We start from the raw sequence: 13,037 nt of genomic DNA, 5'->3' as shown, positions 1-13,037 counted from the left end.
GTAGGTAAAACAGTCAAGGATGCCTATTTATAACCTGGATATTAACACATGTAGAAGGCACAAAGACTAGTTCAGGTGAAATATAGTTATTTCTGGCACAGAATGTAGCAGCTTTTGAAGCAGCTCCTATATTCATGAGTTGAAGACAGCAAGTGAAAATCTGTTACACACACATGCATACACACTCTCAAAGGTCTGAGATAAAAAATATTAATACCTAGCAACATACACGTACCTGGAGGCTAAAAACGAACACCTACTTTTTGTTTCATCTACGTATCTTTCATTTTCCTCCTCTTTGCATTTAATTTATACTCTGAAGAGCACTTCCAGCTTAGGGTTTGCAGAAAACAAGCTAAAAGCCAATAGCATTCAAGTTAGACCTCATTTACTTCATTACTCTATCTCATTTTCCCTTCTAGTTATTAAAGCAGAGTCTGAGCACTAATGACATGATGATTAGCATCTTTCAAGCTGCATTCTTGCGTCTCTCAAAATCAATTCTCAACAACAAATGTTTACTATTCCTTCGTTTAACAACTATCCAGAATATCATACCATAAATGAGCATATTTCTTCAGAGTCCTTCACTTGATTTTTGACCTTTGTACTAATTGCTGGTTTGGAATTACTCACTTTTAACAAGATATTGTCTGTATCTCTTTAGTCAATTTACTAATTATTCATAGAACCACTTACCAAATAATTAATGATATAAAATTTGTCATATTCTTTGTTTTTGGCATTGATTCTGCGATGCTGCTTCTTTCTCATGTGATCTTTAAGTGTGTTTTTGTCTCTGAAGACTTTTTCACAGTATAAACACTGCAAACTAAGATAAAAAGGTAAACAGGTCAACATGTTAAAACGAAAATAGCACAGGATTATATCCTTAAATTAGCTGGAGATATATACAGTAAGATTAATCCTAAGCATGTGAGAGCAAGCTAAATGAAAAAGAAAGTTTATCTGGAAAAAAAAAGTACAGGATAATCTTAGATCACAGCAGAGTCAATCAAACACAGAGATGACAAAAATGACATAAAATGAAAATATAGATAATAAAAAAGTGTAGTGTTTGCCCCACATGCAAAGTGGGAGAAAAGTCTGATTACCCAAAATTGTCCTACCAAGGGCACGGGAGGGCCACTGATTGGTCAACACGTGAACTCTTAACTCAGCATGCACTTATACTGGCATCCATTCCATCAGTAACTGCTTCTGTGCAATTTAGAGTGAAAAAACCCGAACTCTGAATGTGCTACATATCTTTAAAAACAATTTAAATTAGCTAAACAGAAAGTTTTATACTTTTAACTCAACAGGGAGGCTAAATGAAAGTTTGCTAGGGTGATCAATGGGTTTTGAAATCCTGAGAAATCGAATTTAGTAAATAATTCATACACACATATATACATATAATAATTCATATATATGTATATACATACATATATGTTCATACATATACGTCCATACATATACACACATATATAGACATGTATTATTATTTATACACACACATTACTTGAGAAGGTGAAAACATTCATTAACAAATGAGAATTTTACCACAGTATGTCTTCCAGAGCAATTCAAACAAAACAGAAGTATACACGCTGTCTTAAATTCTCTATTATGAGCACTATAAAATAATTGTTCTCTCCACTGTAGTATCAACTGACACCTGAAAGTTGAGCCTATAAAGCATTAAGTCAGGTCTCTTGACTCAGACAGTGGACTATGAGGACAGTAGTCTGCATTTCAGCCTAAATGGGCGATTCTCCCTGAAACAGATGATGGTCATTTTTTTCTGGCAGAAACGTAGCAGAGCCCTGAGCTTACAGGAACATGTTTGTTTAATGGATGTAGGTCTTGAGCCTCTAGTTAGCCAAGGTGCTAAAACATTTTTCTTATACGTGATGGCTTACCTATCCTACCAAGATAGAGATAGTTTTTTGGGCTGTTTGAAAAATTATCTTCGCAGGGGGATAGGGAAAACTCCTAGAAAATAATCTCTCATGAAATAAAAACTTTGTAGCTGTGGCATTATATCTTTGTATCGGAGATGCTGGATAGCAGGGAAAAAAAATTTATGGGAGGGATAAACGACAGCACTTTAAGACACAAAACCCACAGATATTAAAAAAAGGCAGTGGCTCTGAATTAAAATGATCGCCTTTTTTTTTTCTTTACTCACAGATGAAAGCCTGCTTGATTGTACAGTCAGAAGGAATTTTAACAGTGTCTGTGTCAGGCCTTTCTGTGATTTCCCCAGGGTTTAAGATATAGACGTTAAAGAAGAAAATTATGTTCTTATTCAAGGATTTGCCCCCACAAAACCCATTAATATTGTGCCTAGAAGGTCTGTACCTACACCCTGAAAACCCTCATACTCCTTCAGCAAAGGTGCATCCAGATTCCCCCTTCAGCTCTTGTGTGCGGAGCAGCAATTCAGGATTCTCAGTATCTTTTTGCCTTCCAAGAACTGCTGTAACATTTCGGCTTACTGTTAAGGAAGTTTTGAGCTCTCCTTGTGCTTGCAGCCTCAAAATCTAAATATTGCCTTGTTGGTGAATCATAGGTCCGATGGCAGAATACATCTATGAATTTTAGTATCTGCTTTGCTCCACCTGTTAACAGCAAAGCATTTGCTCTACTTGTGAAAGGCATTCTCAGGAAGAGTATGTAATGCTTTTCCTCAGCATACACAATGTAGTCATGCTATTTGCCTGAAACAAGATTTTTCTCCTCTTAATAGTATTTTCAGGTACTATTCTACTAGCATGGCTATTAAGTCTTTTCTTAGCAGTAGGAGGAGTGGCCTTTCACTGCTTTGGAACCAATTTCAGCATGTGTATTAACTACAGAGAGGACTGGCTTTGAGAAACCTCCATCTAAACGAAACTCTCAGGTCCTACTGATAAATAGTAAAGCTGCAATTTATCAGTGAGCAAGGTACCTCAGTGCATTAGGCAACACCTATGATAACATAAAAGGCATTCTTAATACATCTTCATTTCTGGAAGAAGTTAACCTGTATCTATTGGGACTGCACATTCTTTGTCAGGTCAAAGTCTAAATTAGAGAACACTGTTGGCTTTCCTGTCCTTTGAATCTTTTTTCTTCTTTTTTTTTTTCAGATGTACATACCAATGGATCCTAAATTTACTTGGCAGGATATTTAATCTAATTTCCATATCCCAATTTTCACAAATCCCAGTGTTCTGTGGCTTTTCATAACTAAGCCTAAGATTTAGGCAAATTTCTCCTACAGTCTTTGATAAAAGATTGTATTAAAATCTAATAAACTTGTTAAAGCTACAGTTTCACTCTTAAGGAAGTACATTTTCTGCTAGAGCCCAATTTATATTTGTGGCATAATTCATATTGCCTCATTTATGAAATCCATAAAGGGCACTTAGATACTTGCAAAGGAAACTCAAAGTGAAGAGTTTCTTGCTTTTTGCTACCCAAGTTCTTCTCCCAAATTCCATTTTTAATTTCTTCAGCCATCTCAGGTTTACATGTTTCTGAGGCAGCATATACACTGGCTTTCCCCTTCTGCTCTGGGATGGGCTCTGTAAGCAGTAGAGAAGGGAGAGACCAAACATCCCTCATCATTGATATATAGAGAGGCAAACGAAGACTGGCATAAGAACGTTGCATTCAGTGATTAAAGAGATGTTTAGCAAAAAGATTGTTATGATGAGAAAGAAGAATATTAACTCTAACAGTTATGAGAAAAAGGGATGTGATATTATTGATGTCAATGGAAACTGTGCAATGCATAACAACTGAAGCTCTGTGCGTGACTCCATTTTTCCAGCAAACACATACTACAAATTGTTATGAATCAGCTTCTAAGAGCACTCACAATAAACTTACATTCTCTCTTTGTTTCTTCTTAACTAACCATTAATGTTGAATTAATTTTAACTCAACTTATTTCCAAGGTTAAAAGAAATATGACCTAAGTCCATTAAAAAAACCAAACAAGAAACTACTTACTTGTCGAGCTTCTCCTGTAATACAGCCAAAAACTCATAGCAATTCACAATGTTATCTGGCAGCCCAATGTTAAAAGCATGCTCTCTTGCCATATGATTGAGAAGGACAGATCTACAAAAGACATTCAAAAAGAACATTACATATTTTTTAATGCATATGAGAATTATTCACTTAGTGACTCGAAATAAACCAATTGCTCTAAAAATGCATAAAAGCCAACATTAAATAAACAATAATAGTGTTGCTGCCACTGCTAGAAAAAAAAGAATGCAACTTTATTGAAATAGGAAGTTTTCAATTTCAGCTCTGCTGAACATTCAGTAACATTTCAACTGCTTAATCCGCATGCATGAAATATAATCCTTTAAATGAAAATTACAATACAGTTTATTTTGACTCTCACTGTTAGCAAAGCTCGTTTATTAACTTGAATAAGCAAATCATGTTTCAAACAACCGTCTTGAGAAACATTCTAAAAAGCCATTTGTCAGTTTTCTCTACGCTGATTAACAACGCAGAAATTCTTGGGTGTGATATGCTTTTACATCAATACTGCTTCACACAGCACTAGCAACACAAACAGCACTCGACAATATGCATGATGAAACATAACGGATGCTCAAGTAAGTTATTTTTCTAATAGAGGTATACTGGTTAATTCCTTAGGTGCCTCAACTTCTGCATCTGGGGACTAAAGAAACATCCAAGTGTTAACACTGCTGAGCCTTGCTTTTACCACAGTCCAGGCACGATTTTCAAATCACGTATTCTGTAAGACCCAAGAGTAAGCAGAGGATGAAGTTCATGGGGGCTGAATGATGTGAACTTCACTACACTAGGCAGTAAAGAGAATGGGACACTCACACAACACTGAGATGACCTGCAGGGACATGACCCCAGGGTCTTCTACCTTTCTAGAGTACCAGAAGTACCCATGCAAACAGACATTCAGGGATAAGACTCAGTCTCTCCAGCTGAAACAGATGCACTGTGTAAAACCAAATTTTCATCGGAGCAAGCACTTGAATGCAACTCCTGGTTGCATGTGACTGATGCAAAGCACTCCATTCTCACTCTAATTTTCCTCCCCTCTTTTTCATTCCGTCTTCAGATTCACACTGGTTTGGTGAGTTTTAAACAGGAAAATGTGTAACTGGATAGAAATATTTTTTAACAGCCATACTGGCTTAAACAGCTCTCTTTGCCACTAAAACAACTGCTGAAAAACTGTCTCTTTAAAATGGTTCAGTTCCCAACTCCAGCTTACTGTGTAGTATAAAAAGCTATACCGGAATAATTAAAGGATTGAGAAGGGGGAGGGGGTCTATTTAAAATGGCACTGCAGTTGAAAGAAATACTTAAACTATATCTTAAAATTAATTCTATCTTCTGAGTCCTACCATTAGGCAGTAACTGGTTCCATGACATTAAAACCATAAACAAAGATGCTGAGCAGATATAAAAAAATAAAACAAAAGCAAACAAGTCAATAAACAAACCTGTTTCCTGTGAATTCTTGATCACAGAACATACACATACTATGAAAACTTATGTCATATCTCTCTCGCTGTTGCTGTTCTAGAATTTCTCTCTGTAAAAAGAAACATACAGTTATTCAGATAAAAAATAACAATCATTCAATCACATAAGCTTATTATACCTCTTTATCCTTACTGGTAACAATGAACATACAAAATTAAAATGTGCTGCTGACACAAACCAGATGTTAGTATTTTTTGAGCGTGGGTTCTCACAAAAATTACAAGTTTTTTCAAAGGCAGTATGTGCTCCAGTCAAGTTCCATTAAAATTCTCATAGTGTTAGACAAGGTGCAAGAAAAAAATACAATTCACAGTGAGGTTTTACACAGCTATTTAAATGATTCTGTATATAACTTATCAGTTTATAGTTTCTACTTTGATTCTGTATATAACATATCAGTTTATTGTTTCTACTCTGGTATCAGAGAGCAAGTTTATGGGTAACCACATAGCACTCAGTGGAATGATAAACTCGATTTTACATGGCTAATTGCAGGCAATCTAGAGGATTTTTTCGTAATACGGAACAGTGACAAAAGCCCTGGCAGTTTCTGCAAGGAGCTATGGCGCATAATAAACTCACGGAAAAGGAGAAGATGATTGCCTTTGTCACTGGTCCTGTTTAATGCAGAGCAACAGGCCAGGCTAGACACTTTACAACACTTGACCACAATTTTCCTAACAACAACAAAATCACGCAGCAGGTGATTTTCTCTGGTGCTGTAACAGCAGCAGTGTAGTTATACTGTGGAGTTACTATACACTTCAGATGGAAAGGCCATAATCATCTGGGACACGGGAGAATCGGTGTTTGGATTAAAACTTAGCATATTTTCAGCCTGGCAGTACACTACCCTATACTTGTGTTTTAAGTACTGATAACTGGTAAAGGATTTATTTTCTGTGCAACATAGAGGTGCTACTGCCTGCTTTCTGACATTCAGGATCCTGACTGAATTTCTTAGGGGATTTTCTCAATCTCTTTATCTCCTTAGAGCCTGCAACAGTGGAGCTTTGTATTTCTCACCTACCTCTTTAGTACTTTTTTTGTACTAAAGGTACAAAAAGGTATTAAGGCCCCAACTTGCCTGTAGTCTACGTCTAAATTCACATTCAGCTATGCCTGTTGGGTAAGCTCCATAGAAGGCAGAAAAGAAAGAAAAGTAAAGGAAAAAAGACAAAAAGAAAAAAAAAACCCAAAAAGAAATAAGAGGAAGGCTTGTGCTATCGTCATTACAGGCCCAAATATGTCCTGCAGCGTGGATGGGCTGGTGTGGGCCTACCACACCACATCCCGTTGCCCACTGAGAGATAGCAGGAGGCTGATATTGAGCAAATAAATGTCCTGTCCATTTCTTTTCCACAAGAGCAGCACGCTGTATCCAGCGAGGGGCAGTGGGATGAAAAGGATGCCTGCTGGCGAGCGCAGGAGCATGCCACACCTGAGTTACCTTTGGCCTAGGGCCACTAGGGCTGCTGTGGGGGACAAGTGCACCGTGCCTTAGCCCGTTTTAGGGTCCATATTCAACCAGGCAATTTGGGAGCTGTAGCTGTTGTACATCAGCTAAGAGTCTGTTACCCTGGAAATGCAGATCCTGGGGCTTTTTTGTTTGCTTTGTAGTACAAGGTGTACATTTTCTGTTGGAGTCATGCTGAGCAGCGCCTACTCAAATTCCACGCCATATCCGCTCACGTCCTGCTGCGTTATGCAAAATGTCAACTAACAGAAATATAAATTCCTGTTTTCAGGGCTGACTCCTGGAAGTGATAAATGGAGCATAACACGTCTTGTGAGAGCCCTTCAGCAGAGATGCAATTAAGTAAGGATATCTGTCTGCTCCACACAGGCAGTGAACATCCCACAGCACGTCAGTAAGAACTGGGGCTTTCTCTGGTACTCGTAGCTGTCACCTCTCTCTGCTCAGCAGCAGGTCTGGCATGGTTTGGCTAACCTTGAATTTGAAGGTGGCTGCGTGTAGTTTATATACTTTGGAAAACACACTAGAAACAATCTAAAAGAAAATCAAAAGATACCATGTACAATTCAAACATTAAGATAGCAAGGGTTTAAACACCCCCACCCTCCTATTAACGTTATTCCAACGTAGCTTCCTAATTGTACACTACTAGGAGGGGAAAAAAATGTTCTGCAATGTTTGGCTGCCTAACTCCAGATTCCCATTTCATGCAAATTGCTTACCGGAGCCCTGGTGCGCTGCTAGTCTAAGTTATGCCTGAGAGGGAAGGAGAAGCATACTGGATCCTCCACACAGATGGTGCTCCTGCTACTCCGCTCTCTCACCCTTCCCGTTTGCCCCTACACCAGCACACTCGGCAGCTGGGAAGCTTTGACTAACCCAGCATCGTTGCTTTATCAATATACTCAACAGAGTTTAAAAAATATTTTCTGAGGTAGGCACTCCTTTTATCAAATGTTGGCATCATTCATTGCTAGAGGGAATTTTCTGAGCCAGCAAGCAAATCTGGTACTTGCACAGGTGAGGAATTAAAAGCACTGGTTCAAGTCAAGTACAGCAAAAGCAAGAGGTCTGCTCTTCTTCCCTATAGACACTCCCAAACACCCTTCTACCTCTGCTCCATTGCTGGGACTTTGAAGGGAGAATAGCAATTACAATAACCTGCATAAAACTTCTGAGATTTTTCTGAGCGGAGACTTTCAGCTGGTAATGAAAGTCAAGCTTAAACTGAAGTTATGAGGCAGGAATTGAGTAATTTAATTTAATACCTGCACCAGTTTTCAACCTGCTGGAATTGTTGGGGCTGTTAGCATTAATCCATGGTTGATACTAAGACAAAAAAACCCAAAACCATTTCATCCATGAATATTTTCCAAAACTTTTTTAGGATACTGTGTCATATCAAAGTGTCAGAGAATGAGAGAGCAAAGTCACTTGAGAAAAAAGTAAACAGATCACAAAATACACATATATGAATTTTCTTTTTCCAAAATGAATAAAAGAATTGAGCACAGACAGAAAAGGTAATCCAAAACACTACAAAAGTAAGTGAATCAAATGCCATAGCTTGATAGCAGGAAAATAGTTTACAATATTGATGCACTTTGTTGAATAACTCCTGACCCCCATTTCTTGTTATCTTTTGTGAGATGTTCTGACAGCTATTTGTCCTCCACTCTTTCTGCCATATTCTATGATTTGCTAACTCTCCCCCTACAAAATCCATTACTTTACTGAAGACTGTCAAACTAGTTGTGAAACAACCATTGACAGAACAGATATCCCCACTGATACAAAGTAGAACTTAAATTACAGAGGCTTTTAGTCTAAACTCTGTCCCCGCAAGCCACATGAAGCTTATGGGATCAACCAGGCATTGTCAAAAATAAGTACTGCCAGATGACAAGTTCTTGGAAGCACATTTTTAGACAGAGCCTAGCTCAAATAAGCAGTAGATACGACTGCAGCAGTTAGCAGCCTCTCGTGGAATAGCTTTAGGAAAATTCTATAGGACATAAGTGGTTGATCACCTTCAAATATGGCAAATGGAAGCTGGATATTATAGATCATACTTACATGCAACAAAAATGTAGTTGCTTTGCAGGAGTACTTAATGTATTCAGTAAAAGCAAATTCAGTTTTAATCCAATTCCCCTCTTTCTATCTAGAAAGAAAACCTCTTCTACAGCTATTAGTCATACACTTTCTGCTACATGGGTGATCTATCATAAAAAAATCCAACCAGATTACAAAATACTATCTATTCTGTGTTTTAACTAATAAAACAAAAAAACACGGTAAGGATGTGCAAATGTTTATACCAGTATGAACGTCTTTAAATACACCAGCACACTAAACTGCTAATACAAAAGAAATTTGATCATTTGCATGACAATTTGTAATTTGGAGTCTAGAAAAATGCCCTGTACATTCACGATGCTCAGTTTGAGGTTGTGAGGAGTTCAGACTTTCTCCTAGCAGGTGGTATTTTAAAACGTGCCTGGAAAAAAATGTGCCTGTTCCTCTCCTAGGAAGCAATATTTTGGAAGAAATTACCTACTTTTTTCCCAGAAGCGCTTAAACACTATGCATCAGCAAGAATTCACACTGATAACCAGTAAAAGATGAAAAATGCATACTTGCAGCTAGTAAGCACTTTTCCCTAAACAATTACTTCGCCTCTGGTCTATAGTTCAAGAGATATTCAGGACATACAAAATGCCTTCAAAAGGTAAGACTAAAAACTAACTCCATCAAATGCCAAAAGCTACGGACTCAGGACAGTTGGTTTTATGTCACAGTAGACTTTTCTGATATTGTAATGCCTGCTACCCTTCCCTCCAACAGACACTGTATCCCAGGTGCTAAATTGTCTGTCTTTATTGCTGTCAGACCACTGCTTTTTTTTTGTCATAAACTCCTTTACTAACAAGGACCTCATAAATAATTTACTTAGCTATTTAAATGCATGGCTTGGATCACTGACACAGAACAACCATTCACAACCACTAGTCAGCACGAGTTTTGCTGCTTTTGATTCCAACCTGGAGAAAGAATTGGTGGTCAAAATTTTGCCTTCTTTTTCCAACTACGTCAGTTGGTCCAACAAAAATATATTACTTCTTTCTCCAAACCCTGTCTCTTTATAATCACAGCACTTCCGATAAATAAGAAATTAAGGCAGAAAGTACTTCTCTAGCTCCAAGATAGAGGCAGATTACACTGCAGTTTGGGACAAGATCATGCAGTGACTCTGACTGCAGTGAGACCTGAATTTATCATTCCTCAGTCCAGGAACCCATTTGTGCATTGGAGGACTGGATTCTGCAGTTCTGTCTGTAAAATTGAGCTAACAGCAGTATGTGTCTTCTTTTTTAAGACATTCAGGACCAAATAAAAAAAAAAATTACTGCCATAAACCCTGACAAGGCAAAGTCCAAAGTTTCTCATCCAAAGACTTAAGCATACAAGTAGTCTCAACTTTAAGTGTTTCAGTAGTAGGCTGGATTGGGGCAAAAGCATATTGTAGTTTGGGGTTCTTGTTGGCATCTGCCTTTCCAGTTCTGGTCCTTCGCTCTCAGCCTCTCTAGGCAAGAGACTAGAAAGACAGCATGTTATACAAATGATCACTTAAGAGAAGTTCCAGTGAAAGCTTTTTATAAATGGTGCCGTATCCTCTGGGGAGGTAGTTTGCCTAAAGATGTTTCTTTGAAGAGGAAACTTTATGAATGTTACAGTGTGAAGGACTCAAACACCTGAGCACTCAGACACACTGTTGTGAAGAGTGCATGATCACAGGCCACATTCCTTCTGTTATGATAAGGGACTCATTAATACTATTGAAATCAGAGTGTCTGCCTGAGAAATAAGGTACTACCAGAGATAGCAATGTGGGTGTGAATTTGGATCTAAATAATATAACATAGAGACTACACAATAAGAATACGAATTTTATCAAGCTCTCCTAGGTGATCTCTCAAACACACGGTGTGTATCTTTAGCTGCAGTTTCTTCCAATTTAAATAAGAGTTACATTTCCCTGCTGAGTGCTCACAGAAACTAGCTATTGCTGTAGGCCAAGGAAGCAAGTGAAACAAATTCTGGTTTTAAACAAAGCAAAACAAAACAAAACAACCATGCTGACAGATCACAACAAGAAGCTGCTTATACACTTTACTGGCAATAAAACAAACCGGCATAGTACACTGAGACGAAAACCAGGACTGGTGACACTTGAGATGCACTACAGTCTCTAAAAACTTGCCAAGCACATTATTTGACAATTATATACACCATTAGGATAAACTACTCTTGGAGTAAGATAATTACATTTGGGTTTGTGTCTACAGTTTCCTCAAAGATTGGCTGATGAGCTTTAGATCGTGCTTGTAGCTGCTAAATAGGAAAAATATTTACAGAGAATCATGGTATCAGAAACTTCATGTCTATCTAAAGACCTGCAGTCTTAGCTGTATATCTCCTAACTTCTATATTCAGCTTCTCTCCTTACTGATCACTGCATTCAGTTCTCCCACTTCAAACAGTACTCTCTTGCCTCTTGAGTAGAGAAAAAAAAAATCTTCCAACTCTGTAATCATTATCATGTCCTCTCCCATGTTATTTCAAGAAGAGTGCCTTTTCTTTAATATAATCAGAGATGCCTGCTGGAGAAACTCTCCAGGTAACAGCTTAGCTGTAATGTGCATGGGAATACAACAAAATTGTCAGGATAGGATGTCCAGCTGGAGAACACTCAACAGTTTTGAAGCCAGCTGTCACACCATCCAACATACATGTGTTTGCTGACTACTTTGTGCACTTTTCCCTCTCATCCAGTGAATGTGAAAATTCATACATAGTTCAGGAATGTCACTGTCCTGGTTTCAGCTGGGATAGAGTTAATTTTCTTCCTAGTAGCTAGCATAGTGCTGCATTTTGGATTTAGCATGAAAATAATGTGATAACACACTGATGTTTTAGTTGTTGCTAAGCAGTGTTTATACTAAGTCAAGGACTTTTCAGCTTCCCATACTCTGCCAGTGAAGAGGTGCACAAGAAGCTGGGAGGGGGTATAGCCAGGACAGCTGACCCAAACCGGCCAAAGGGATACGCCATACCATATGATGTCATGCTCAGTATATAAGCTGGGGGGAGTTGGCCGGGGGGCAGTGATTGCTGGTCGGGGTCTGGCTGGGCATCAGTCGGCGGGTAGTGAGCAACTGCATTGTGCATCACTTGCTTTTTATATTCTTCTATTCTTATTCTTATTCTACTTCATTTCAATTATTAAACTGTTCTTATCTCAACCCATGAGTTTTCTCACTTTTACTCTTCTGATTCTCTCCCCCATCCCACCGGGGCTGGGGGAGTGAGCGAGCGGCTGCGTGGTGCTCAGTTGCTGGCTGAGGTTAAACCATGACAGTCACAAACAGAGCCCCACTGGCTAGACAGACAGACTGGCATGTCAAAGACTAGTCACTAAGGAATGAAGGTTGATGGCATTAGAGACCCACTTCTGGGACAGAGAAGAGAGGAAAGCAATGGGGCAGTACCTACTATCTTCCAAGAGATGCTGCCTATCTGGAGATGAAACTTTACTAGATACTCAGATAAGATGTTACTACAAAACGCTGTGAACAAGAATGAAGTAGGAAAAGGAACGGGTAGCATTTTCCTGAATCTTTTCGTTTGAGTTCAAGGCACAGGCATAGATCAACATCTTCTGGAGAGGAATATATAGTTACGGAAACAGTGACAAAATAGGGAGCATTTAAGAATATCGCCCTATGGCTGAGGAAACAAAGGCTACCAATGAGGCCCCTGACAAAGAAGAGAAAGAGCATCTTACGACATCAGCTTGTCAGCTAAGTGGAGAGACTTTAAACTAGGTTTGAAAGGACAGCAAGAAAAAACCCAGAGAGAAATAAGAGTTGCGACCAACTGGAAAAACAGGAAGTTGGGAAGAAAATGGTGGCGGTGAGGGGGAAAGGATGTAAGAAGGAGGACAAGCTAT

At 38.6% G+C, this 13,037-nt stretch overlaps 1 protein-coding gene across 1 annotated transcript in view; it reads right to left on the bottom strand.

Annotated features, from left to right (window-relative positions):
• Nucleotides 1-13,037, bottom strand: part of ZNF277 (zinc finger protein 277) — a 34,593-nt gene that overhangs the window by 10,415 nt on the left and 11,141 nt on the right. Inside the window, exons 4-6 of the mRNA XM_009327640.1 lie at nucleotides 5,505-5,596; nucleotides 4,006-4,116; nucleotides 700-832 (exon numbers count right to left, since the gene is read on the bottom strand). Coding sequence (XP_009325915.1) covers nucleotides 700-832; nucleotides 4,006-4,116; nucleotides 5,505-5,596 — 336 coding nt within the window. The remainder of the gene's footprint in view (nucleotides 1-699; nucleotides 833-4,005; nucleotides 4,117-5,504; nucleotides 5,597-13,037) is intronic.

The sequence above is a fragment of the Pygoscelis adeliae genome, unplaced genomic scaffold (assembly GCF_000699105.1).
Source record: "Pygoscelis adeliae isolate BGI_AS28 unplaced genomic scaffold, ASM69910v1 Scaffold113, whole genome shotgun sequence".
In the NCBI taxonomy this organism is placed as follows: domain Eukaryota; kingdom Metazoa; phylum Chordata; class Aves; order Sphenisciformes; family Spheniscidae; genus Pygoscelis; species Pygoscelis adeliae.
The sequence above is the reverse complement of the archived record's forward strand: the minus strand, read 5'-3'. Positions and strand labels throughout refer to the sequence as shown.